Genomic DNA, 27,174 nt, shown 5'->3' with positions numbered 1-27,174 from the left:
CCTAACATCCCTGACGTTGAAATAAAGGCATTTGGATTTGGATTTGTCACTCGTCGGCATCGGCTCCGGTCATCTTGCGCGACGTGGGGTGGTATGTGTTTTCTCTTAATAGGCGGTATCCTTGACAGGTTTCTACCACAAACAGCCTGCGTCTTCTCCCGGCTACCAATAGCTGAGGATGAGGTGAATAGAGAAAGGAATGGACTGTCAGAAAATATATCCCCGGGTCATAAGGCTTCGGGAGATAAAGCTCTATCCTACAAACTTTGTCTCGCTCTCCAGTTCGGTAGCCCTCGTGCAAGCTCCACCCATGCAGTGAAAGAGAGAGAGTGCCCCGTAACAAGCGGAACACCAGGGAAAAAGCGCGAAAAATGTTGCTTTCCCTCTACCAGGTGGTGGTCTATAGAGGAGCGTTCAGATCATTCGACATTCAAGCCAGAAGCTCGCGCTCTCACCTGTAAGCGACCGCTTTTCACCAGTGACAACGCATCGCGATGACTAAACGAAGGCAGGCGTTCATACAACTCTCGTTGAGAACCGATGCGACTCGGTTGATACTGATATACTGGAGACATTGAAAAAGTTTGACGTCGTGCTCACAGTCCCAAGGAGGCAAAAGGCTTTAAAAAGCGAAGCTTGAATTTCTCAGGAGCCTGTTGCTAATGGGTGAAAAGTGACAGCGCGCAGTCACGGCGTGCGCCACACCGGGCCTTTAAGAACGTGAGCAAGGGCTAAAAATGAGGGCCAAACTTCACATTTTCTAGCGTGCAAAATGACTAAGAGGAAGCAACAAAAGTATTCGAATATCACTAATCCTCAAGAGATTTTGTTTAGACACGCACGGAGCTCCATGGAGCATAGTGGTGCCAAGTGGCAGCATGCGAAATTATGCTCAAGCGTTATGCAGCTAGAGCAAAAACGTCAACAGAAAGTCGTAGTCTCCTCTGTCAAGCTAAGACGCCGCCTGCCGTCATCTCTAAATGTGATATGCCCCACAAACGCCCATCTCTTTCAAGGTTTACCGCATGCGCTTCGCAGCAGTATCACGAAAAGATGAGAGAAACCACATGTTTGAAATTAGGCGCGAAAGCAACCTGCATCAAATACCGCTGAAACCTATATCCGGTAAAAAGTCTGCCGTTTATTACTGAAACGGTCAGTTTAGCCAGCACCTTGATCACAGGAACGCAAAGTACCATCACAACAGTTCTTTTGCATTCGGCATACATGGCGATGTCTCTTTTACACTGGCTTCTTCTGAAAGCTTCTTGAGAGCGAAGTAAGAACTTCCTGAGTGCCAAATCAGTTCAAGATCCTTGGACACTGGCCACCGCAATAATCGGCGATGAGGGCCTGCCAGGCCGTCCAGTGGTTCTTAAGCGTGTCGGACCTACACGACAGGCTGTGACTTTGCCGATGTTTTTCGCCTTCTGCTTTTTCTCATCTCTTATGCTTTCCTCCCTCATCCTTTATATACCATCATGCCTTTCCCACAGTGCAGGATAGCAAACTGGTTTCATCTGCCGGTTCACCTCCCCGCCTTTTTCCTCCTCCTTCTATTGCCTGGACTCAGTTTCTGCTGAGACAACGTGTAAATGAAACCCTTCGTGCTGGAAACACACCTACTCCGCAATTCTGGAGAAAAGCGCTTTGCAATGAGAAAACGTTTATGAGCGCAGTTTTTTCATATATTGTCAGAGTTCACTTTAACAATCAATTTTTTCGCAGACCTCCCGTCGGCAGTATTGCATTTTTTTTCTGCTGTTAATGTTTTCGGTATCGTCAAGAACGTTCCCCACTCCTTTTCTATGGCAGTCTTAACTGTTCGATGCGAGCCATCGAAAAACTTCATAAGAAATATTTTTCAACGCATCGGGAGGATGGACCATTACCTTCAGTACTTCCATAACAGTACCTTACAATATTCCAGTATTAAATATTTTCGTCCAAGGATGCTGGACATGAATTCGCCAATGGAGTCGCGATAATCGATAAAGTTTTTGTGGCGCTGTCACTTCGTTTGGCATTGTGCTGATCCCCCTGGCTGTCGGAACTTTTTATGACACTCCAATATAGGCTCCTCATTGTATTAAAAAATGTAAAAAACACAAAAAGAACGTGCAGACTTCAAAAACCTGTACTGATTGTTCGAAACACTTGTCGCGACGATGTATTAGGGGCAGTGGGGCGAAACGAAGCACAAATTTGAGAATCCTCGTAAGTGTTTTTTTTTTTTATTCGAGATGTTTGCCATTAGGCATAATGTAAAAGGGAAAGAAAGTTATAAGGAGGAGTGTAAACAAGCCTCGCTTAAAAAGTGAGTATTTGTTGCTCGCAGATATCAAAAAGCAAATACGCCCGAGTTACTCCCTAGCGTCCAGGCATCATGCTCACTAAGTATGAAGGGTCCAGCTGAAAAGGAGCGTAGCAATATTTAATGCATTTAAAGCATCGAAATGTTCCACTTTGCTAAAAATCGTGCGACAAAATGAGACATTGTACGGGGCAAAATGAGGCATCTTCCAAAATCAACATATTAATCTTCCTTGCAGACAATGCATACAAAGTTGGCTCCATGGAAATCTCGACTATCTTTTCGAGCCTATTCGAATGGCGGACACTGCACTAAGACCGAACCCGGCCCTGCTTTGCTCCATGGCCCTCTACGCAGTTCTGGCGCATGGGCTCCGCGTGTTGGCTGGCCACGCGATGTTTCCGAATATCCTGCCTTCATCGCAACCTTTTGCTCTTTATATCTCACAGTTGTTGCTCTTTCGAAAAGCCGCGTTATATGGACAATTGCGTTTTTGTTCGGATCGTTTTTTGTGAACACGAGGTTCATGATGTTACTATTGTAGGTGAGACCGAACAGAGCTTGCTCCGTTGTAAAAATGTTTTTTTTTTAATAGGTGTTCAGAGTGCGACACTGGTTCGCAAGACGTTCTATACAGTTTCTGCTTTTCATATTATCTCATTTTTTTCAATATCTGTGGTGGGTGCCTTGGGGAAAACCAGAAGGCTCGACAACGTTCGTGCACTGTTATTGAAAGAGTAGGTTGCGCGCTGATAATCGAGTCTTCCCTTTTAACTATATTCCAGCATTTTCTACGTGCCGGCAAAAGAGGTAGTGTACCGACGTTCTATACAGTTTCTGCTTTTCATATTATCTCATTTTTTTCAATTTCTTTGGTGGGTGCTTTGGGGAAAACCAGAACGCTCGATGTCACCGGCGTTGCTTGCTTCTCTCGAGAGTTTCCTTCGTGTTTTCTTCGCGCTAGTCGGCATTCATCATTTTCCATTTCTATTTTAAGGCTATCCCAGATTGCGGGAACAACCTTGTAAAGCTTTAGATTGACTAATAAAAACATTATATTTACTTTAGTCCCACGAGAACATCATTGCACCGCGTTTTACCCAGCCTGTCGCCTGCCGTTGAAGTAATCATATTCTAATTACACCAGACTGGCGCGAAAATACTTTAGCTTTTATTGAAGAAAGACCAATAACCATTTGTGGTAACTGAGCACTTGAGTTAATCTGGGACGCTAGGTTGATTTAGCTGGATGGTTTTGAGAATTCTGGCGTGCAAAATATCTCGCCTTTTCGACCGCTTTCTCGTTCACCCATGCACAGCCTCAATTTTTTCCTCAGCTTAGACGGGGCGATCTAATAAGCCTTTAGTGTGACCCTAGAATGCAAAAGGCTGGTCACAGCGCATAAATATAAAATTAATACGTGAGCTGATTTAAAAGTTTCGGCACGCTAATTAATAAAAGTTGGCGTTGTGTCCCAATCTCCCTTAAGTGTTGGTGCGCGGCTTTTGTTTTAACTGCAGTGGGGTGCCACACATCTAGTCATGATACATTGTGCATTTTGCCGGCACCTAGAAAATACTGGACTTCATTGTGAAGTTAAGACTCGATTATCAGCGAGCAACCTACTCTTTCAATAACAGTGCACGAACGTTATTGTTTCATCTTTCGGCCGAAACTTGAAATCTGAATAGGTCCGGTCAGCGTGCTATTCTTCGCGCGTGAGCGTACTGCGAACAGGCGTTCACGCATCCCTCTCAGAACCGCGAAAACCTGGGCGGACGGAATGTGACCGGTGATAACCCCTTCTCAGCAGACGGGTGCGCGTATCTCCGGCCCGTAAGTTGCGCGGCCTCGGCGCAGCACACGCATCCGTTTATTTTATTTATTTTTTTTTTGTCTTCAAGAACGCCGCCTCCGGCGTATGCGTGGTCCGACGAGACAACAGTTGGCATTCCGGCGGGGGCACGCAGCGGGAAAGGGATGAAGCCATTGGGAGAGGAGGGAGCCGTCTGCATTCCGCCGCGTCTGCGCAGAGTTGCAAGCAGCAGAGCGAGAAAAGCTTCCTGCGATGGCGAAGCCTAGCCCGCCCTTCTAACGAGCCAACAAGCCATTCACTGCGGCGCATAGCCTGTTTGTCTGCGCCGCCAGCGTTCATGCTTTTCTTCTGCCAGGAAAAAAAAAACAAAGCACAAGAGATCGGGATGAAGTCACGTGAGCGTTTCAGGTGTATGAAACCGATCACTTTCGAAATCAACGCTGAACAAGGTGGAGAGAAAGAAACAAAAATTTCTCAAGGCGAAAAGAACCTGCTAGCGCTTTGCCTTTTCGCAATTCCAGCTTTCCTTCAGAGTACATTTGGCTACTGCGATCCTGATGCACAGAGATCAAACAGAGCCGTTCAAGTGACAGTCATGAAGTAGTAAATTCTAACCAGATGCGACAGATTTGCACGACGAAACTTGGGTGGCAAGTGTTGGCTTGCCGCCCGGAATTCGCCTAAGGTGCACCATATAAGGGACATAAAAAGGCCGTTGCCAACAAATATAGAAACGGGCTGTGAGGCGTGGCCGTGCTTCGGAGTGAGTTCGTTGCTTTGCTGTTTATCTGGCTAGTCACCAGCTGGTGATGGCGCATAGGGCTTTCGCTTCGCTTTATCCTGCCTGTATTTAGATCAAGTGTTGATGAATTGCCTATTCTCTTCTCTACCTTCACGATTGGGCAGCTGCTAGGCCTGACAACATACGTTTTTTTTTCCCACAAAAATGGTTCACTTCATATATAAAAGCAACAGGGTGCTACGGCGACTGGAGTTACTTCGCATCAGCGTTCGCGACGTCTAGAAAAATGGTTGTGTTACGTAAACAAGCATGCGCAGTTCTAAAGGTCTGCATTATACAAGATGTGCACCACTTTCGTCGCCATATGCAGTGCGGCTGGTTAGGCGAGTTGAAAGCGGGTGGAAGTGGAAAGCAACAGCGCATCCGGTTGGTCCCCGCTGACGCTCGCATTGACCACTTCCGGCGAGCGACCGGCGGCCTGGCAAACTAATTTCGCTGTGCGAGATCGACGACAAACGGCTACTTCTCGGCCGCGGTCATCGTGTTTTCCTTCGAAAGTCGTCCGATATGGGTCGGTCTATCGTCTCATGACTGAGACTATTAAGCAGCTGAGGACTGAGTTACGATAGATGACGACCATGAGCTAGAATTCTTTAGTTATTCAGCGAAATGTGGAGAGCGCGTCGGTTTCAGCGGATTACACTTGCAATACCCCTACGGCTTCCAATTCGTATTTACGCTCAAGGAGATCCAGTATTGCAAATTAATTCTGCCTCTAACTGCCTTGGCGGTGTGAGGTGCAAACTAAGGATGTTTACACCCAAGTCATTGAGCTTCTCTCTTTAGTACTTTTGAAAAACTGCAATTTTATATCGACGTCTCTGTGTCGGTACGATCTGACAACGCTTTGCAAAAGCCTCCGCTGTGGCTCAGTGGTCACGGTGCTCGGCTGCTGACCCGAATGATTGGGCTTCGATTCCGGCCGCAGCGGTCGCATTTCGATGGAGGCGAAATTCTAGACGCCCATGTACTGTGCGATGTGAGTGCGCGTTAAAGAACCCCAGGTGATCGAAATTATCCTACACCCTCAACTACGACATTCCTAAACCTTAGTCTATTTGGGAGGCAAGACCTCGTACACCAGGTACTTTAGAGCACTCACTCATTGCGGGTGCAGCCGTAGTGTTTTAAACCAAAAATTGATCTTCTTAGTGCCTGCTACACACGCACGAAATTTTAAGTGCCGACGCTGATTATTTATTGATAAATGGATGTATGTGTAGAGATGAAGTACAACAGAACGGTAGGGTAGAATAGAGCATAGATGCAGCAATATTTGCCACATTACATCGACTGCCATACGGGCGAACCCTGCATATCGGGATACCAGATTTCCCCTGGTAATCTGGTCTGAAAATCTAAGCGCGTCATGTCACGCCTAGTACCTCGAGCCACCACCGGCGGGCCTTGCATTCAGGGGTACTAGAAAGGCCTATTGTTTCGGTGCTCTGCATATTTACCGACACAGCACAGCTTCGTAACTATGACTACGATTTTATCCTTCAATAACCTGCCTAGCCAGTTCACTGCGATAAAATGAGTATACAAGGACTTGCGTGTTACTGCGCCAAAGCCACACGTGAGTTCGTTGTCTCTGAAATGAACTCAAAAGTGGCTTTGCAGTGCGTGTATTGCCATAGCTGAATAGCTGTTTTGTTAGGTGTAAACGGCACCCGCACGGCCGTCACCAACTCTGACGTTCGCCTGCTCAGCTGAAGTCTTATCTAGGGAGGACCGTAAAAGGCCCTCTTCTTACTGCGCCCTGGGTGGTGATCGAAGCGAGTCTTCGGGTGTTCACTAAAACGGAAGACGTCACTCTTTGAAGTAAATGCAACTTTGTTCCATCGGACGCAGAGCGAATGGTGGAAGTTCCTTTCCACTACCGCACGCACCTTTTGGGTGTCCGTGTCATAGCTCGGATGCAGGGGCACGGGCAACCTTTACCGGACACGCCTTAGCCAGTGCTGCACTCAATCAGGTGGGCAGTGTCCGGCATCTTCTTGCCCGAAGCGTGCGGCCATTGCTCACGTCCGCCGGCTCTCAGCGTGAGGCGGGGCGCCAAATGACAGGTTCCGTAAATGACCTTGCCCGCCACGCCGGCTCGGCGGGAAGCAGCCGAGAAGGCGAGAGGAAGCGGTGGAGAGAGTGGCTGAGACAGCGCCGACGCCCTCAAGGCAGGACGTCGCTGCCCGCCGTGCGCGAGCTGAGGCAGGCAGAACAGGCGCCGCTACCGCACAGAGCGCCCGGAACCCGTTTGCTCGTAACAGCCTACTCCTCGGTGAGCACCGCGGTCGCAAGATGCCGTACACCCTGTACAACCTCTTCGGCAGTCCGCCGTGCGCCACGGTTCGTATGCTGGCCAAGCACATTGGCGTCGACCTGGAGTTGAAGAACGTGGATACGTTCAAGAAAGAGCACCTGACACCGGAGTATCTCAAGGTATGATTCCTTGCTGGACAGGCGGGCGTGTCCTAATTGCTTTTTTTTTCTGCCGATCGCTATCACTTAACACGCGAGTTCCAACTTCTTGGGCTTGTCTTGTTCGTCAACGTAGCGTGTAAATTATACGGCGCTGTATTTGAGTCCGCACTAGTTCACAACTGCGAATAGGAACTGGCATCGCTGCCAACGCGGCAATACCTATTCGATAAAGGAGCGGCTCGCGCTCAAGGCGAATAAGAGGCCTGTGTACGGACTGCTAAGAAGTTGGTCCCTAGCCACTAGTGCTAACATAGCTGCTCAGGTGCGTGCGTAACTACATACGTTGGCAGGTCGCCGGCGGTTGCCGCTATACTCAGCTGCCTCCTTGATTATTGCACTAAGAGTGGAAACTAGTGATCATTTCGATCTTGCTAGGTCTCTGCAAAAGCGTTTCTCAAGATAATATTCAGCTCACATTTGTGCTGTCTCGCTTGGAAATTTCCAGAGAAAAGGTTGATACATGGTTCAAGATTGAGGCAGATTATTCTGAGCTGCTCCGCATTTTTTGTTCTAGCTGAGAAAGAAGCGAGGTTATCGAAACGTTCATAATGATCAAGTCTTAGTAGAGGCGAGTTTAAATGCATCTTCATATTTTTAGATTCTAAGTTGAACGGACCACGTCAAACGTCCCTCTGGAGTGTGAAGAATGTGCGGTACATTTGCTACTAGGCAGGAAATATTGCCGAAATTTAGGAGCGGTCATATTTCATCCGGTCTTAGAAATATCGGGCTGCAAGCTAGTTTCATTATGTAGGAATCCACAGGTCCTTCATAGCCGCAAAGCTTGCCACTAATACTGGTTCAGGGTAATCGGTATTCTGAGTGCAGTCATACTGCTCTTGAAAAACGTTGTCATTTATATATGCTCCTGTTAAGGTGAACTGAGCTGTCCAGACAAAAGTACTTAAACATCGATGAAAAGAGCGCATTCGAATGCTGAGACTCGTTTTTCGATGGCGACTGGCCGCCTGCAACGGCCAGTGCAACCACTATTTAATATGCGCATCTTTAGGGGGGCTGCAGTGACATAGAGGACGACCTACTTAGCTGGTCGTTTTTATTCTTAACAGTGTCTGCCCGGAACTGGTATTACATTCATTCTCTTCTCTTTGCTGCCGGATGAAAGGCAACGGCATCACTTTGACATCTGTGGTGAAAGCGCACAAAATCAGGGGATTTATTCCCTACGTGTATCGTTCTTCAACTACCTTTTGAAAAAAGCCTTGAATAAGAGTAGACGAGGTCCCGAATTTAAAGCCCGCCTCGCCACTGTGACTCAGTTGGCTTTGGCGTTCGGCTACTGACGCCAATCGCGGGTTCGACTCCACCGCCGCTGGGGGTGATATTTCGATCGAGGCGAAATAAAAAAAAAACGCCCGTAGCGCATGTTGAAGAACCCCAGATGGTGTAACCTGATCCTGGGCCCTACGCCACGGCTGTCCTCATAGCCCATGTGACGCTTTGGGACGTTAAACCCTAAAATTTACTGTTTACAATTCAAAGCTTGGTGCGTGTCCCTTGCTTTTAATACGTTTACAAAGTTCTTAGTATATATATCGAAAATGATACCTATTAAGTTGTCTAATTTATTGGAATAGCCCGTAGACATCTGTGAATGACCTATTTTTGTGGGAAAACATGGTATTTGCAACGGCCGATTCAGAAAAAAAGGCACTGCTCTGGAGACCTCGGCATGCTTGGTGTGTTGCTGCATTGGGTCCTCCAGCAGTTTGTCCTTCCACTGAAGGCTAGAAAAAACAATGAAAATAGAGGCAGTGTAAATGAATCTAGAAAACAGTCCCCAGATAATCGCCTGATAACGTATCCAGCTCAAATTGTGGAAACGCTTTGCGTCATGAAGCTGTAACTAGAAGATACCCTGATTACGAAATCAATGGGTGATATACGCATGGTTTGTGCGGACGTCATAAAGGCTTCCATGATTGAGGCGAGAAGGGTAGAAAAAACAATGTAGAAGCAGTGTAAAGGAGTCCATAAAACGGGTGCAGATAATCGTCTGATAACGTACCCAGCTGAAACTGGTGAAACGTTCTGCGTCATGAAGCTGTAGCTAGATGATACCTTGATTACGAAATAAATGGGTGATATACGCATAGTTTGCACGGACGTCATAAATGCTTCCATGTTTGAGGCGAGATAAATATATAGACCCCACCGCGGTGGCTCAGTGGTTACGGCGCTAGGCTGCTGGCCCAAAAGACGCGGATTCGACCCCGGCCGCGGTGGCTGAATTTCGATGAACGCAAAATTCTAGAGGCCCGTGTGCTGTGCGATGTCAGTGTACGTTAAAGAACTCCAGGTGGTCGAAATTTCCGGAGCCCTTCACTACGGCGTCCCTCATAGCCCGAGTTGCTTTGGGACGTTAAACCCCAATAACCAATAAATATATAGATACAAAGAGGGGGAAGCGGAAACCTGCGTTCTTTTCTAATTCCCTTACCACCTCCTGCTCAGACTTCACCGTGGACGCATACAGGCGCAGCCCATGTATATTTAAATCACTATCTCTTTTTTTCTAAGGTAGCTCGCGCCCACTTATAATTCTTGCGTTTATACAAGAGTTCGTTGTTGCGCGAGTCGGTCAGACAGATCTTGAAGGTAAACTGTGCACACGAAAACAAGGACGTGAAGGTACAAACACTCATCTCTATCTTATCTCTAGCTTGCCTCACCTACTTGTGTAAGCTTTACAAGGATGGAACCTTGAAAGCGTAACACCGACAAGAGCGGGCAGTAAGGGTTCCCGCCTGCATAAAATCTGTGAATAAAACAATTTCAAATTTAACAAAAAATTGATTTAACTAGTGTTCTGCGCCTTAGCCCTATAATGCCCAAGAATTTACGCCACTATTCAAGCTATTGAAGACTGAGAAAAAAATTTACAGTGCGTGAAGGAATTATGGTGTCAGAAAAATGTTACTTTCATTTGGAACTTGACAGGTAGGATTTTTGATCAGGAATATTTTTGTTCTACTTAATTTGCCGTATAAAGCAATTTACAGACTATATAGATGAAGTATTCAGGTTCTGTGTTTTCTGAGGTACAACGTCCGGCTGTCACGCTAAAAATCACTCGCCGATCGCCTTTGACACCAATGTTCGACAGGCCTTCTACCGGCCTCATCCTGTGCGTCTTTTTAGTTAGAACTATGAGCAGATGTATAATTTCTTTTGGTTGTGCAGTTCCAAGGTTTTTATCTTACAATGGGACCTGGAAGATCAGTGCTGGCGTAGTAGAGGAGAAAAAAAAATATCAGCTACTACTCCTGAGTAACGCTCGATCGACATATAAGAGTTTGTTTCAAAGACCGAGTATGAACACAGAATAAATCAAAAGGGTGAGAAAAGTCACACTTAAACCAACGCTTATGGTAAATGCACTTCCAGTCCCCACTGAGTGATATCATAAAGTCGCGCAAGACTCATTGGCCGCCCTTCCCATTTGAAGCCAAACGTGATGCTACCATAGAGTGGATGGAAATCAGGGCTTTAAATGGCAAAATGGCTCTCCTTGATCCTTGCAACTCGACCGATACGGCACAAGACAACTGTGAAGAAACAATTTCACGCAGCCAGGCAGGCAGGACGGAGGTTATAATCAGGGTTGCCGGTACAGGCGAAAGCAAATACTTTTCGCGATTACGTAGGCTGTTCTGAATTCTAAGCGGGAAAAAAATTGCAGATTTGAAAGCACACACTTATCGTACTATCGGGGACAAGGGTCTCCAGGACGCGGCAATAGCGATCTAGGTGCATAGGTGTCACGCCTGCCAACGAACATCTTAATGGAGCACGTGAGTCCGACTATCACTTCCACATCTTTGGGCTTAATCAACATTCTGATAACTGAACAATCGGCATTTGTTCCCGGGTATGCATCCTCGAGAGTTTTGTACCCAATAGTACATCTTCAACATTCCTGCACGATTTGAGGATACTGTTCTTCATTATTAGCGGGACGCATATATCGTTATCACACACAATGGGCGAAATTATTCCGGGCTTAAGTACAGGTGCCGCCAGAAGGGTCGCGGAGCAGCGGAAATGTGCTTATGCGCGCTGCCTAGCAGTGGCGACAGGAACTATCTTAATTTCGACGCGGCGAGATGACGCCGGTAGCACGGACCAACTTTTTCCGCAGGCCTATCAATATCACAGCATATAGCATGCAATCCTTTGCTCTATGATCGACTGATACTCTTCTGACAGCGCCATGCGATTCGTTGCCCCGTTTCTCGCATGGAGGAGCGGCGCGAGCTGTAAACGGGCGCAAGACGGCCGCTTTGGCATTACGTGTTATCTCGGCCCTTCAGTGATAACGGCAGGGTTGCAGCAAAGAGGGGGGCTCGGCGGCAGGCACTCTCGCTGCGCGCGGATAGCCAGGGGTGTCTTTGTTGTGCTGATAGGTGGCGCTTAGATGCAGTTTCTGCTAGCTTGGCCGCCTTTCGCGTGCTCCGTATTACTCTGGCCGCACCTGTACACAAGAGCGGCCACTTAGTGCCCTTCAATTCAGCAACATTTAGAAACTGGGCATGTCGCATAGCTAAACACATTTGAACTTCGATGGCTAACATGCGTATTATCATGAAGACCTTTTGCAGCCCTTAAAGTTAAGCTCTGGGATTGAATAACGATTGTATTCCAGTGACATGCAATACAGTATGTTTCTCGCTCTTCGTCACTGGTGCTTGCTATCGCCCGATATAAGTGTCGACAGAGTGGACGAAAAGTTGAATACCATAAAAAAATCGTATCATACTGCCCCGGGTCGGTTGCTAAAACCCTTTGTCGTCCGGTATCACCGGACTGTGTTTGGTGTTAGGCGTGGCAGCCACTAGAGTCAAGAAATGTAAAGGCATGAGGTAACATAGGCACGCTTGTAAAAAAAAAAGAATAAACAATACAGCTCGCCGCATAATAAAGATTGTCGTCCAAAGCGCAAATAATCAATGCGTCAGTGGCTTGAAAACTGTTTTGAGCCGATTACGTTTGCTTCAAGAGGCACTGTGTAAATGAGCAGTTTTTGTACTCTTGATACGCGGTGCGTTTCAGGACTCGCGTCCCTCGCTGAGGCGCTCCTTCGTGAGAGCATCTGCTCTGCGTATTGCACGGCGTCATTCGGTCCCGTCTGTGGCCGGGATGGCCCTGCCATGCTACTGAGCGTGGCGAGCGCGCCTGAGCGCTCGTCTTTTTTGTTCCTCTCGCCGCACATCCCGCCACAACCGGTATAGGCCGCGATCACGCTCGCTGCGTTCTTTCTATCCCGTTGGCGTGCCACTCCCCTCCCCACCTTTCCTATCCTCTCTGTTTGGACATTGTTACGATGGAGATGATGTCGCCGATATGACGTCGCGAGACTGAATGCGCTGCTCAAAGCTTTTCTTTGGGGCTGGGTCGTGGTTCTGCAAGGATTACTTCATGCTCTCGTCAGCGCAACATATGGGAGAACAAGTGCAGTATAATGGACTCGTCGCGTCCACTTTCTGCCGTGCTATGAGTTGCGCTAAATATATTTCATTAAAGGCTGTCGCTGTAAAACTTCTTGGCGTCACTGCTGAATCTACGTCACTCACGGTAACATAGACCGTGGCGACGGCCGTCGAGACGAGCAAGGCGTTCCTGCCGATGTCAGAAGACTACCTGTGCATCAGCATACAGTGACGGTGTTCTTAAAATGTGCCCACAACGCTGAAGCCTTCACAGCACCGTCAAGGTCAAATATCACATCTGATCTCCCTGACCAAGCGCGAAAAATGAGGAAACAACCAGGAGGCATCGCAGCTGGCACACAGAACGCTCACTACGGATGTTTAATGGCAGATAACGGGTAGGAGCACAAGTAACACGAAGGAACAGGAAATTGCCATAAAGGTGAAGCGTAGCCATCAGATATGAGCCATGTAAATCACGTAGTTTGATTATCTGTGGAATTGGCCCGTGAATTTTGTTCCCGCTTCTCGGCTGATTGTTGTTGTTGCCCGTATGTATATGTGCTTGATAGGGTGATCTTCCATTCAACAGTTGGCAGCCGGTTCTCGTGTGAGTCTTGCCAGTGTGAGTAATTGGCATCTGCTCCCTTTACTTGGGTTCACGTTGCGCTGAAAGGATTCGAAGCCTCAGACTGCACCAACAAGGGCGGCAAGAACTCGTTAATCGGTCGACGATGCAATCCTTACCAAATTATATTGACACTCCTAGATTCATCAACACGGGTGTATAAAAAAACGTCGCATTTTTTCTGTGGATAAAAACATGAAACGGCGTAATTGTTCTCTGGAGGTTGAAGCAAGGGAAGACCGACCTGTCGGTCACCCGACATAATTTTGTCCACAACAAAAGTAAAAAAGGTTTTGCGCTCACGAATCCACGCCCTTTAGTCAAACACGCATACCCGCATAACTGTGCATTATTTATCGAGTTTAATTTTCTCGCTCCTAAAGGCTTGGAAGTTTCATGCAGACTAGCAAGGCAATTTTTATTTGAATTTTTATTTTCCAGATAAGGCTGGAAGGTTTTCAGGGCTAAAAGCTGCTCTAGGCAGTTTGACGTGGTCACTGATACCTCCACTTGTCATTAAAAAGGCGACAAAAACAGTGGAAGCTGTAATAATAGTTCGCAGAGACAGAACCCGAAACACAGCTTGTAACTTCACATTAAATGACATTTGAGTTAGTGAGTTTGAGTCTGCAAAAAAAAAAACTACAAGGCAGATCCAATACAAAGCAGAACATAACGAAAAGGAGCAAAACAATCGCAGTTTGAAATAAGGAAAAATCAAATTTTTAACATTGCAACAACACCTATTTTGAACGAAGCATAATCAAAAGAATTATATGCCTCAGTTCAACATCACATTCAAACACAACATGAATTGACACAAAATAAACCTTAGATATTTAAAAATATTGCCGCAACTGCTTCATTGTGAGAATTTGTGTGTCTTGATGCGTGTTAACAATGGTAGGAAGAGTGTAGTGTAACGTTTGTAGCATGCAGTTAATGCAAGAATGAGAAGTCAGGTGCATTCTACTTATCGTATTTCATCTTACTATGGTGGAACCTGCCTCTCGGTTACTTAAGTTTTGTCGTTGAGACTCAGTTCATTCATAGAATTACGTGTAATTTGGGAAGACTTTAGATGCCTTCTATACTTAACAAATGCAAGTGAGTGACAATGTGCTTTATGTTTCATAAAATTCTTGCCTTTTGTTCCCTGTTCCTTTCAACGCAGATAAACCCCTTCCACAAGATCCCGTCCTTCTCTGACGACGGCTTCATTATATACGAAAGGTAAGGTAGCTCCGAACATTATGCGACAATCAATGCTGTCGAATGCTACTTGAAGCACACAAACTGGCTGTGAAAATAGAGGCAAGCTGTGGGGATTATGTTTAACGGATGCATCACGTAGTCCGGTTCTTTTACCGCCACAATTAATGAGAGCAATGATTTGTCCGCATATTCTATTTGGTTACGAATGCCCGAACAACTTCCAAAATATTCAAAATCTACGCATTTTTCCTCATTGCTAACGTTCTATTTGTAAACTTTTCTCTGACATTTCATTAACGACATGTCTCAACTTATGTCGAACAGCCCGGTACACAACGCTGATGACACGGCTCGATTTTTCGAGTTGCGCCTGTAGTTACTCCATTTTGACTTATGGCTGTTCTGCCATCCGCATGCCCAAAGGAGGAACAAGTATATTCAAGGCGTCGTGAAGCTGCATCCATCAATTACGTAAGGTTAATTTTATTTAAGAACGATGGAACAACAAAACAGAAACCAAACGTTCGACACGTTTGTGATCATCCGGAGCATTTTCTCGATCTGTCTTGACCGCCAGAGATCGAGGTATGGTGCTGAAAGTTGTAAGGCATGCGTGGACGCCTGCTTTCAACAAACGCACTGCATTACACGATATGGAGCAGGTATGGGAACCTGAATCGTAATTTTAGAGCCTGGATTACAACGGAGAAAGACTCAACGTTGTCTTCGTTGCGATCGTTTCTTGCTGACTGCTGAAAGGAGGAAGGATGCTCTTAAGCACGCGCCCCTGCACGTCTATGGCTTTGACACAAAGTTGACTGGGCATGTTTTGCTGATTGCGAGATGTTTGGTGCTGGTTGTGGCTGGAACTTTAGCGCTTAGGAGTAGAGGGTTGTTGGTGCAATATGACATGACAACCATTGACATATTTAATAGGCCAAGCACAAGGATATGCAAGCACGATGCCGGAGAGACTTATTTCTCTTTTACCACAACATAAGTTTTCTGCGAAGGGCAATAACTGCAGGCAGACCGCACTTGAAAGCTGGCCTTCTATCCCACACTCTAGCGCTGAACGACGTTCATGTTACAAGAGTGCTGAAAATTTTTAAAAAGCAAGAAGCCATCATTCTTTTTTTTTTTTTTGTGCAGACTGAAACCTTTATAGGTTCTTCTTGCCCGTCGAGCTAATCATGCCTACTTTTTCGCTGAGCACTGCCGTTTGTCAACATGCAGGTTGTTCGATAACTTGAATAATTACATTTTTAATGTCTCTAATATTGGAACTCCAATATTTGTGACTAATGAATCGGGACCAGATGAACAGCATGAAATCATTTTAGAACGATTTCTTCCTTTTTCAGGATAAATGAAGTCGATATTGTAAGGTGGCAATAAAGAAAATTCCTTCGTTGGCCTGCAGGTAATTGAAAACAGTGTATAATGCAGGATAATATTCAGCGCAGTAGAAAGTACAAGCTCGCCTGTCATGCAGTACAGGCGAGCTTGTACAGTGCAGCCTTTGAATAGGGCACTATAATGACACCGGAGGAAGACGGGGTATTTCTTACTCCCGGCAGAGGGTGAAATATGCGGGAGTCTTTAGGCATGCTGTTATCTTGCAATACGACGCGCTCGTACGACTGCTTAGGGTACGCTGTCCCTTGTGCCCCTGGTAAATGTAACCACTCCGCGGCCACGTTTCGCAGTTCGGCCATCTGCTACTACCTGTTGAGGAAGCACGCGCCGGACTCTGAGCTCTACCCGAACTGCAACCGGGCCCGCGCACGCATCGACCAGGCACTGGCCACCATCACCAGCACCATCCAGCCGCACTACTTCAAATTCATGGTGAGACATATTGCTCCGTTAAATCTCAGGAACACGCTCGAATCAACCGATATGGCCGCCTTTTGTATCTTATCGTGCCGCCTGGGTTTTAGTCCTCCGAGATCCTGCAGCGCAACCACCGTCAAAAGCGCACACCAGCGAAAAGGTAGTAGAAGTACCGATACTTGATTGTTGTCCCTCGTCATTAGCCGGTCGCGCCTCAAGTTCGCGAAGGATTCATTAACCAATTAGCCGGTACGGAGATACTCCGGTGTAACTCAGACAGTGTATTACTGGCCGTCACTAGTAGACTCATAGATTTTTGGTTAGTCTACAGTCTATCGTGGTGTTAAATATTCTCAGCATCCGTTGGTTTATGCTCCATCTGGCAATGTTCATGTTTAGCGACGTTGCAATGAAGCATACAGCATCTATTTGAAGTTGATGTTCAGTTTATTCTTCAACAAAGTCCCTATTGGAAAATGTGTATAACTTTGCATGGGTCAGAAAATTGGAATATGGCACATTTGGTCTGGCTTTATAGGGTTACGGTCGAAAGCGAACTCAAGCTATGAGGAAGGCCGTAGTTGACAGCTCCTGATAATTTCGACCACCTGGGGTTCTTAACGTGCATCAACATCGCACAGCACACAGGCCTGCAGAATTTCGCCTCGATCTTTCGAAGTGCGACCGCATTGGGGTGGATCCAACGGGCGACTTTCCTGTACTATGCAGCGCGTAGAGAACGTCAGGTGAACGAAATTATCTGGAGCCCACCACTAAGGTGTCTCTCATAACCTGAATCGCTTTGGGACGTTAATCCTATATATTCAAACCAAATGTGTCATAATCCTCCTAGCTGCCGCATCAAGACTCTTAACAGTGTTTAATAGGAATAGTTGGCTTCGCGCAAAGAATCACAATTTTATGTGTAGATGGAACTTGACCTAAGATCTGAATGCTCGACTAAGTTAGGGCTACGACTGCGACAGCCGTTTGAAGCAGAGGCTTTCTGCACAAATGCGGGATATTCCTCCAGTGTGCCAGAAGACTCGATATGACGGGGCGCGATTGATCTGCAACCTGGGTGCCTTTGGCATGTTCTTGGGGCAAGTGTGCTAGCGGAACGTCACGAAGCCGTGGCAACATATCGCTGCCATAAACATAATCACAGCGCAGTGCTTTACAAATTCCATTTGGCACCAAATGACGCAGTAGTCTAAAGCACAACGTATGTATTCTTGCAGAGCCATATGAGCATGCAGGCACATTCACTAACGAGGAAAAGTCGTCAGCGCGCATTGCCTCGCTTCGCTGACAAAATGTTAATCGCCTCAACGCCCTTATAAGTGCTCAACACTCCTACTTTTGTAGAGATCTGAACGCACACCGCTACTAAGGAGAACTCGCGTATCCGTTCACTAAATCACCCATTTGATTTGCTCTCAAACAATGCGGCAAAACTAATGAATTCAGCTTTGAGCGAAACTCTGGTTGATACTCTTGGTAGCTTCATCAACTCATCCTATTTACATGAAGCGTCGTTGGATGAACGACAACGCGCGTAACTAAGGGCAAAGACTGGAAAAATGACTTTGCTTGCTACTGAGATATCGCACCTCTGTGAACGACCGTGCAAAAGCCTTATAGTTATATCTTAAATAATGAAATCACTCTATGATATATTATGATGTACAGGTCGACGAAAATTCTACATACTAACGAATGTCAGGCATAACTCAGGATAGTATTATTTTGTAAAAGCATTCTTTCCAGCACTTTTTTGTGGTCGCAGCCTCAATGGGATTCTCGAATATCAGAATGATTCCGACATGAGCGGGCAGCTTTGAGAGCTTCACGCGTGAGGAAGTTTTTTTTTTTATGATCGCACCACAGCAAGCCTCCATCGCTGAAGATAGTTACGAATTCTGTACGTGGCAGCCTTTCTGTTTTAAGCTGTTTTTATAGCCTCTCGGCCTAAAAAAAATGATCTTGTGAATAATACAAGCGGCTGGTAATATAAATAAAAATAGGCTGTCGGATGAAATTAAGTCAAGAAGAAATCTATGATTCGGACCGTGCGTTCAAGCATTCTAGGAATAACTGTCTGGCGAAAGTCTCACTATGGCGATGTTCCGTATTCTTGTCGATTTTAGTGGCAAGTATCGTCTTCCACCTCCTATGATTGCCATACTGAACACCCAGGGCGGAGAAACAAGCCTTGGAAGTGAAGCCAGTTCCCTTGTCTGAAAGCACGCCAAAAGATAGCTTCTCTTTTATCAGTAGGCAGCTGCCATCGTTACCAAACCATATGCAAAGCCGACAGGCAAATGTTGGTACTTCTTGCTTATCATACAAATGGCACCTAGAAGTGGTCCGTGACAACGTACTGGAGCCTCGATAATTGTGCGCAAGTTTTAAGGGGCCACTATGTATTGCAGATACCACGCTTCTACGAGCTGAAGAAGCCTACGGCCGAAGAGGTGGAAGCGTTTGAAGAGAACGTGATCAAGGGCTTCGAGAAAGTTCTGGGAGATGGCAACTACGTCCTGGGAGACAAACTAAGCCTCGCTGACCTCAGCCTCGTGGCGCACCTCACACTTGTCCTCGAGGTAAGTACACGCCGTGAAGATGGTAAACAATCATGAAGTAGTTGTGTGGTACTAGAGTGCGCAGAGTAACAGAATAAATCGTAGAAAGTATGGCTCCTCCTTATCCTGCTATTTCCTGGGAGATGCGTTCCGAAGTATCTGGCTCACCTCACAGCTTCCGCGGTAAAGAAAATTTGAGCTCTAGTCATTCACGCGAAACATTGACGCGTTTGTTGCGTACACAATGCTCCTTCTCTCTTCTCTGATGGGTCGCACACGCCAGATTATCTTATCGCAGTCCGTCATAGCTCCCCAGCGTCTAGCGTGATCTGGAGGTTATCGCGGTCATTCTGCTAAAACCGGATGAATAATTCTCCCCTAGCGTAAGAGTGGCCTAGCCAACCAAAAACATGACGAACTAGCATGGAAGAACCCTTCCCTTAGCTAAGCTCATATATTTCTGTCCGCCCTCTTGCGCGAGTAAACCGCGTAAGGGCAGTTTATTCCGAACACGTTAGGCCTAAAATGATCTGCTTCATATCTCGTCATGCTGCACATCATGCCCGCTGCTCCAGAAATGAACAGGTATTCTGCAGATTCTATGGAGAGCCAAGAGATTCCAGCAGAGCAAAGAATTTGCCCCTTGCAATTACCGCACTCAAGCAATCGAATACTACCTGCAGAAGGAATTGGAATCGTCTGCATAACAGTACTAACGCCTTTGCGCCCATTTTTAATCGCGCTGCTAGATCGTTGTTGTAAGAAAGATATGAACTTATGGCAACAGTAAGTACGGGCAGTGCAGCCGCTATGCGGCACCAGGCTCTCCTTTCTTGCTCATGCAATTAAAAAAAAGTCTTGGCAGCGGTCCAGGCGAGCGCGATGAAAAGAGAAGCAGAAAACGTCGAACCCATGTGTGGGTAGCGTCACCTTGAATGATTGCCACTTCGTTCCAGAGCCTTTTTAACTCCACCTAAATACAACTGTATTGCCTTATACAGTAGCCGACTCTGTTGGCAGGCGGTCGTAATCGTCCTTTACATATCAGCGTCTTCATGCATCAATTTCAGTTTATTTTTTTAACAACTGATAGTTACAGCAAAGAGATGCACTGAGAGCATGATTTTGGTTCAGGTTTTATTATCAAATATTTTGGCAGTGATGCGTGACAGAGCACGGCAATTAGCGGAGGGGTGAAACTAGCTGCTCTTGCCGGCACTGGCTACGCCCGGGCTGGTTGGGCCTTGCACTATTGGCGAGGTTCTCTCCATGGCATATGTCCGTCTTCCGCCACGTCACAGCGTACTTCGAGGTCGGGATTACTTGTAAGAGCAACTAAAACGGAACTAACATCATTGGCCGCTTTCCTCGTACGACAGGAGACAAAATAAATCTCATGAGCGCTTCTACCAAAAAACGATTCCCAGACTTAATTCCCCTCCCTACCGCAACCGTACCGAGAGCCCACAACAAAGTTTGTCGGTGCGTGTCCAATTTTGATTAAAAGACCACATTCTACAGACCGCCAACTACCCTGCCCTTCTTGATAATAACTCCCCGGTAAATAAAGGTGAATGAGGGAGTCTTACGCTGTGATATACCACACAAGCGCCGGCAGCGACGCGAAGTAGCTCGATGTGCGAGTTGGTTTTGCGTCACTTGAATGCACCCACCGTTAGTACGGGTGGACACATGGCGCTCACGCCATTTAACTAAAGAAGCCATTGGAGAGTTTCCGCTGTAAAGAACAAATATAAATAATAATCTCATCAAGACATGATTGATTGGCGACAAGGGCAGAAGGGCGACAAGGCCTGTGAGTGCTGCGCTTGGCTTTCTATATCTGTCGCAGTGCCCAGAATCCAATTCCGTTTACAAAGGCAAACTCCAGCGACAACTAAGGGTGCTTCAAGGCCCCAGAACAATTCTTTGAACGTCCAGCCGGAAATAAGTGGCAAGCCACAACACCCTTGGAAGCAAAACAAATATGTTCCCTGTGCGCGCATCCTACAGATTGACAAGTGCATCAAATATCCCAAACCCTGTTTTAGGTAGAACCTGAGCAGAGTGGGTTAGCGATATCTAGGTGAGATCAACAAGGAATGGGCATGTCCATTGCGTGAAATGCTAAGGAAAGATAAGTGATCTCTTAGGGTAATGCAGTGGTCTCCAAGAGAAGGCAGACATAGCTGAGTCTTGCAGAACCAGGTGAATAAATCAGATTAGAAAGTTTGGCGGATGAGATGGGCGCAGCTAAAGCAGGACAGGGTTGACCTATGGTCAGTGGCAAGGGCCATTTTCATAAACTTCGGCAGAAGAAATGAAGCTGATAGTGACGACCCTTAAGTCGCGTTTTTTCTTAAATACCATGTGATGCACAGATATAAGTAAAGCTGTGCGCCTTTATGTCGTGTATTTAATGTACAATTAGGGCCATAATATAAAGGAGCACGCGTTGGCCATCAATCGCTTCCCACACATTACCTAGCGAAAATTAAGATGTAATATATACGTATGTTAGCACAACGCGCTGATGCGGTCGTTCATAAAGCCATAATGCCTTCTCTACGCAACGTGTGAGAACTTTTAAACACTGAAAATTGCTCCGTAATATTTTGCCAAAGAAATACATTAGGGCGCGTAGTATGCCTGGTAGTATGGAGGTTTAATAACCACAGTGTTTAATTTTATGGCATAAATGCCCAAGTATGCTTTTTCTTATCATGCTATAAGTCCAGTAAACGAGTGGTGCGAATATTGCACGTATTGAGCCCTCACAACTGAGGAACTTTTCCCAGTATGACATAACTTAGATGTTTCATTTTTTTGTGATCGCAGCTGCCTCTGCTGGACGCTCAGAAGTACCCGAAGCTGAAGTCTTACTACGACCGCCTCAAGGCTGAGCTGCCATACTTCGAAGAGGTCAACGAGCCAGGAATCAACGCATTGAAAACGCTTGCCAACCAAGCGAAGTAATGGTACCGATAAGAGTACGATGAATAAAAGACAACTGATATTTTTTCTAGAGCAATGGCTGTGAAAAAAAAAAGTAAACTATGTCTTAACAGTAGATTTTCTGACTTTTTGTACCCATAGCATACAATTTTATTGACGACTTTTCTGCACAGTGAAAAGCGTTGGAGCGGGGGTGATTCGCCTTACTGTGGTATCGTTGGCATTGTCTTTAGCGCTACCACGTTATCATGCTCAAATTCAGTTATATCCAGCTAACTTGCAATAAATAATGAGGTCACAACACAGTGCTCTGCTAAATCGTAGCTCTGAATGATATATGGAAAGGAAATACACAAATGACACATCTGGCAACACGAAGCAGAACAACCAGATTCTGACAGCAGTGGCTTAAACTCTAGGAGACTTATGTAGAAGCACACATACACCAATTGTTTTTTTTTTCATTTGTCAAGAGCACCAGCTCATCAAATGCTGTTTTGACTGACACCTAGCTTCAGGACCTGGTTAGCCAGAAGAAAACTGCATTGGTTCCCAGTGCCAAGTATGTGCGCAATTTTCAGGGTCTCGTGGTGATTCCCTGACCCAATGCGTTGCAATGGTATTGTGACCCAATTCAAGACAACGACCGTTATTGATATCAGTACCAAAGTATAGCCGCGAATCCAATTCTCATTGGGCCGCCGTGGTGGCTCAGTGGTTACTGTGCTCGGCTGCTGACCCGAATGACGCGGGTTCGATCTCGGCCGCCGCTAGAGGCATGCTAGAGGCATGTGTACTATAAGACAGCTATAGAAAACCAATAAGGAATGTTTTTGACGATAGCAAGAAAGTTAATAGCAAAAAAAAATGCAAGCCTGCCGATAGGAGTTCTGCCGATATATTGATTCAAATCGTAATGAATATTGTCTACAAATTTTCATTTAATAAGAAAATTAAGCTTTTTTCGACTACTTTAAATCTTTCAATATATGAAAAAAATGCGTTTAAAAACTATTTACCGTTCAAAAATTCATTTGTCCATATTAGTTGGCTATGGTTCAAAACTTGCACGGACGGATAAGCTGCCATGGGTACAATACTTCTCTTGGTCTGGTGCGCGGCTTATTCAGGGTGAAATGCTCGGGAAATGGGTCTTTGACCCCACCTGGAGTAGAAGAAAGCAACTTGTTCCACGGCGCCCTTTGGCCAGAGATGCCCTTGCGCCACAAAAATCCATCATCTTCATCAGCTGTCATGGAATGGCAGTGCCAAGCTCTTTGCACACAGCTGTTGTGTCAATTCATACAGCAAGTGCAATGGTGGGATGTCGCTGTTCGCTAGAAACTTTTCGTGCCTGACTCGGGAACCTCTCCCGGCGAGGACTGCCGACCGACTCGAAAGGAAAAAAGAAATTTGCTCCGAGGCATCGATGTGCGCGTAACTAAGCCCTGAAGAAGCCCGTCAATGTGCTTTAATATCAAGCGGGAAAAGTTGAAACGAAGTCCACGACGCGGCAGCACCTGTCTGCAAAGAGCGATGGAAATCAACGAAATATAGCTAGTTTAAAGGACAGAATTCGCGCCACCAGACGTTACAGCGTGATTACAGCCGGCCTCAGACCACTCGGATAAGTTGGTATGGTTGGTGCGGCATCTTCGTGGCTGTCTTATGACGTCATCTGTGTGTTTTTCTGCGGTTACAAGCTCCACATGGTCGAGGCCAGCGCTACGTTATTTTATTGTGTGTGTTGAGCTAATGTAGCAGCTTATTTTTATTTTAGACGTCATTTCTTGGCCGAATTTATAAACATGGTGCTCGATCACAGGATCAGTGGCACCAGTAGTGGACTATACGCGTGTCGCTTTGGGGCAGACCTCTCATCGCAGCGCAAGGTTTGGTGTCATCAAGCGGAGAAGCAGTGAACTACAATTTTCGCCCCTACAGGCAGCACACGTACTCATGTGTCCACCGTAATGTGGCAAGCACTAAAACCTGTCTCTTTTTGCAAGATCAGAAAGCATGAGTCGGGCGCAACGTGTTCAGTCCTGCGTCAATAAAACCGTATTTCAGAATAAGGGTAATAATGTCACGCTCTCGTTTAAAATGTATAGCGCCCTTAAAACAACGTTCCAGTATTTAAGGGGCTGAGTACTTGCCAAACAAGCCATGAGATTTATGGTCGAAATGAAAAGCTCGTGCGTCACGCTGCAGGACTTGAGCAATCGAAGATTGAATAGACGAGGATTTATAACTTTAATGTCGCATTGAAAACAAACTCAAGTGCCATCTTGCTGTGAAACGTGCAATTCTCAGTTTATCTCACCACGGGACCACATATGACATAAAGATAGCTGATTTGTTTTAAGTGTACTATTCGAAATTTCAATATGCTAAACCAATTAGCCCGGCAACATGCCTGACTGAACAACTTGACAAAGGACAACAAAGTGTGGCTGGAAACAAAGTCACTGTATGTATACACAAAACCTCGCAACAAGATATTTAAATACCCGTATGCCTCCATGACATCTACGTGTCTGAACAAAAGTCCCTGCTTTTGTCACTAAATGGCGATACTGTGTTTTGTATTTGCTTAAAGAAACGGCAACAACGGCCGACTAAAGCTTTCGTCGACGAGGCATAACATCACTGTGCAATTCTAGCAGTGGCGTAGCCAGAAATTTTGTTCGGGGAGGGGGCCCGGGGCTCATGTTGCAGCGCGGCTTCCTCATAGAATTTGTGGAGGGATCAAACGCAAGAATAATAACTGCATTGCCATGTTGAAAATGCCACTGTGTATTAGATAACGCTATGCACTGTCTAGACAAGTGAAATATGCTTTTTTTAAAATAACAATGTATTCGTATGTCCTAAATATCAAGGCAGACATAACTGATACCAATGCTTCCATGTTTTTGCGGATTTAATAAGTAAACAAAATATCGCACGAAGTCTACAACTATGTCAGTCCGAAACTAGCAAAGCAGTGCATGCCGCTAATATGAGAAACGTAAGGGCCATGAAATGAGCAAGTAGAGGACAAATATTTTAATCAATCTTTGTCGTTCAAGAACCTTTGCATTTTTGTACATATGCAACGGCCAGGGAAAATTCTCAATGACGCTGTCCTTAGTTCCAGTGTACTGCGCAGCAGCAGCTGTCACCGGTCATGTATTGCGAGTAATTGCACCGAAATTTTAGTCGCAACAGCGAGCACACGAACAAAGGAGGAGTTCTGCAAAATGTGCATTAGAAGTGCGAAGATAAAATGGAGTATTAGAATTGCGAAGATACAACTTGAAAACTTAAAATTTGTAATAAAACCACCTTGGCGCAAATAATTTCACATGGTAAAAAAAGACTAGGAAATTGGGAAGTTATTTGCGCCAAGGTGGTTTTATTCGAAATTTCAATATGCTAAACCAATTAGCCCGGCAACATGCCTGACTGAACAACTTGACAAAGGACAACAAAGTGTGGCTGGAAACAAAGTCACTGTATGTATACACAAAACCTCGCAACAAGATATTTAAATACCCGTATGCCTCCATGACATCTACGTGTCTGAACAAAAGTCCCTGCATATAATGCGTCAAACAAGGCAAATAAACATCTTGCGCAATCACTGATAATAAACATTACACACGGAAAGACAGACAATCCAGGCAAGAACAAAGCTATGATAGCAGAAGTCGCGATATGTACTTGGGCCATGAAGCGGTCGGCGACAGTTCGAAAAAATTCCGAGAGGGGCTCAAGCCCCATAAGCCCTCCCGGCTACGCCCCTGAATTGTAGCTATGGGTGTCGAAACTAAAATAGACGCTACTCTATACTAAAATGTCCAATTACTTCCCAGGCGGAGATTTTTTTATTATATTTGGTCCATCGCTTTAGCCGACGTGCAATCGCCATAGCTTTCGTTGATCACGGTTTCCAGCATCGGCATACATAAGAACGGATGCATGCATTTATCGGCAAAATATAGTAAAAAATCTTCTGCAGTGTATTTCAATAAAACAGTTGCAGAATCGAGCAGCTTATACTGCAAGCTTCTTTAATTGCCCAAAAATATCTTTCGGTTAAAATTCGTCTTTTCACTTCAGTTTGCTTTCAATGCAAAGTTTCAATTAATATGCAGCAGCTACCATTTCCTGATTTTCTAAAACAAGGAGCTCAGCACGGTATTTTGTAGCGAGAGCTACATTGGCCGTATTCTCGCCGTTTCGCTGTGGCGGGTGGCCGAACCGTGAGCTGAGCCGTTGCCTAGCAACCGCCGCAGCTGGCAGCGCCGCTCGCCGCGCCATCTGGCATGACGTGAGAGGAGGAACCGGTGAAACCGCGTTGCAACAATAGAGGAGGAGCCGGCGTTGCATTGTGTATATGTGGGATTAGACGGCAGATATAGAAAGAGAGTCGGAGAGCAGGCTTCATCGTCGGAACAAAACCAAGAGGAGGTAGCGAGCCGATGAGAAGGAGGAAGAACGAGCCGTACACCTCGAGAAGCGTCGTAAGTACGAAGCGGACAGGTGAGTGGATTCAGACGAGGATGGCTAGTCGTCTAGTTCGGCATATCGTACCAGGGCCGCGGATGGGCGACGGAATGAAACCAGGAGGAGGCAGCGAGCTGCGGAGACAGAAGCAGAACGTGCCCGGCGTATCAAACAGACGGCAGAGTGATGCATCACGGAGAGCGGCGCGCCCAGCCGCCGATAAAACGGAGTTGGAGGACGTGAACGCTCTCCGTGTGACGGACCATGTGATTCGGCTGGCTAACCGTACCTCTCGCTACGCACATCCAGGCATAACTGAGCTGAGCCACAGCCAAATTTTTTTTTCTTGTGGACTGCTTCGAAACCCGACCAGCGCCGCCGAGGTATCGCGCGCGTCCTCCGGCTCAGCAACCAAATAGCGGTATGTGGTTTCGAGTGCGAACAAAAAAATGGGGTTACTATCACTGCATAGTACTAGCACAAAGTAGCGATTATAAGAGCTAAGAGAAAAAAAATATGTGGCGATTACTCATTCGTGGTAATTTTTATGGTTTGGTCTTTGAGGAAAGGGAAGGGTTCAGACTTCCTCGGTGGACACAT

General features: G+C 46.1%; 1 protein-coding gene across 1 annotated transcript; it reads left to right on the top strand.

Moving 5' to 3' along the window:
- Positions 1-7,079: 7,079 nt before the first annotated feature.
- Positions 7,080-22,159, top strand: LOC149362263 (glutathione S-transferase 1-like). Its single transcript, XM_089572960.1, has 5 exons — positions 7,080-7,372; positions 14,667-14,725; positions 16,417-16,558; positions 18,979-19,149; positions 21,967-22,159. Exons 1-5 carry the CDS (start codon positions 7,232-7,234, stop codon positions 22,102-22,104), a joined length of 651 nt encoding a protein of 216 aa, XP_089429086.1. The 5' UTR covers positions 7,080-7,231; the 3' UTR covers positions 22,105-22,159.
- Positions 22,160-27,174: the final 5,015 nt, after the last annotated feature.

This window comes from Amblyomma mixtum, chromosome 2 (assembly GCF_055824585.1).
Source record: "Amblyomma mixtum isolate Tamu chromosome 2, ASM5582458v1, whole genome shotgun sequence".
Taxonomy (NCBI): domain Eukaryota; kingdom Metazoa; phylum Arthropoda; class Arachnida; order Ixodida; family Ixodidae; genus Amblyomma; species Amblyomma mixtum.
This window is presented reverse-complemented; position numbering and strand designations above follow the sequence as displayed.

Coding starts and splice junctions, on each gene's coding strand:
- LOC149362263 (XM_089572960.1), top strand. CDS start 7,232: ATGCCGTACACCCTGTACAACCTCTTCGGCAGTCCGCCGTGCGCCACG. Junction 7,373..14,666: donor TGACACCGGAGTATCTCAAG/GTATGATTCCTT, acceptor CTTTCAACGCAG/ATAAACCCCTTCCACAAGAT. Junction 16,559..18,978: donor CGCACTACTTCAAATTCATG/GTGAGACATATT, acceptor TATGTATTGCAG/ATACCACGCTTCTACGAGCT.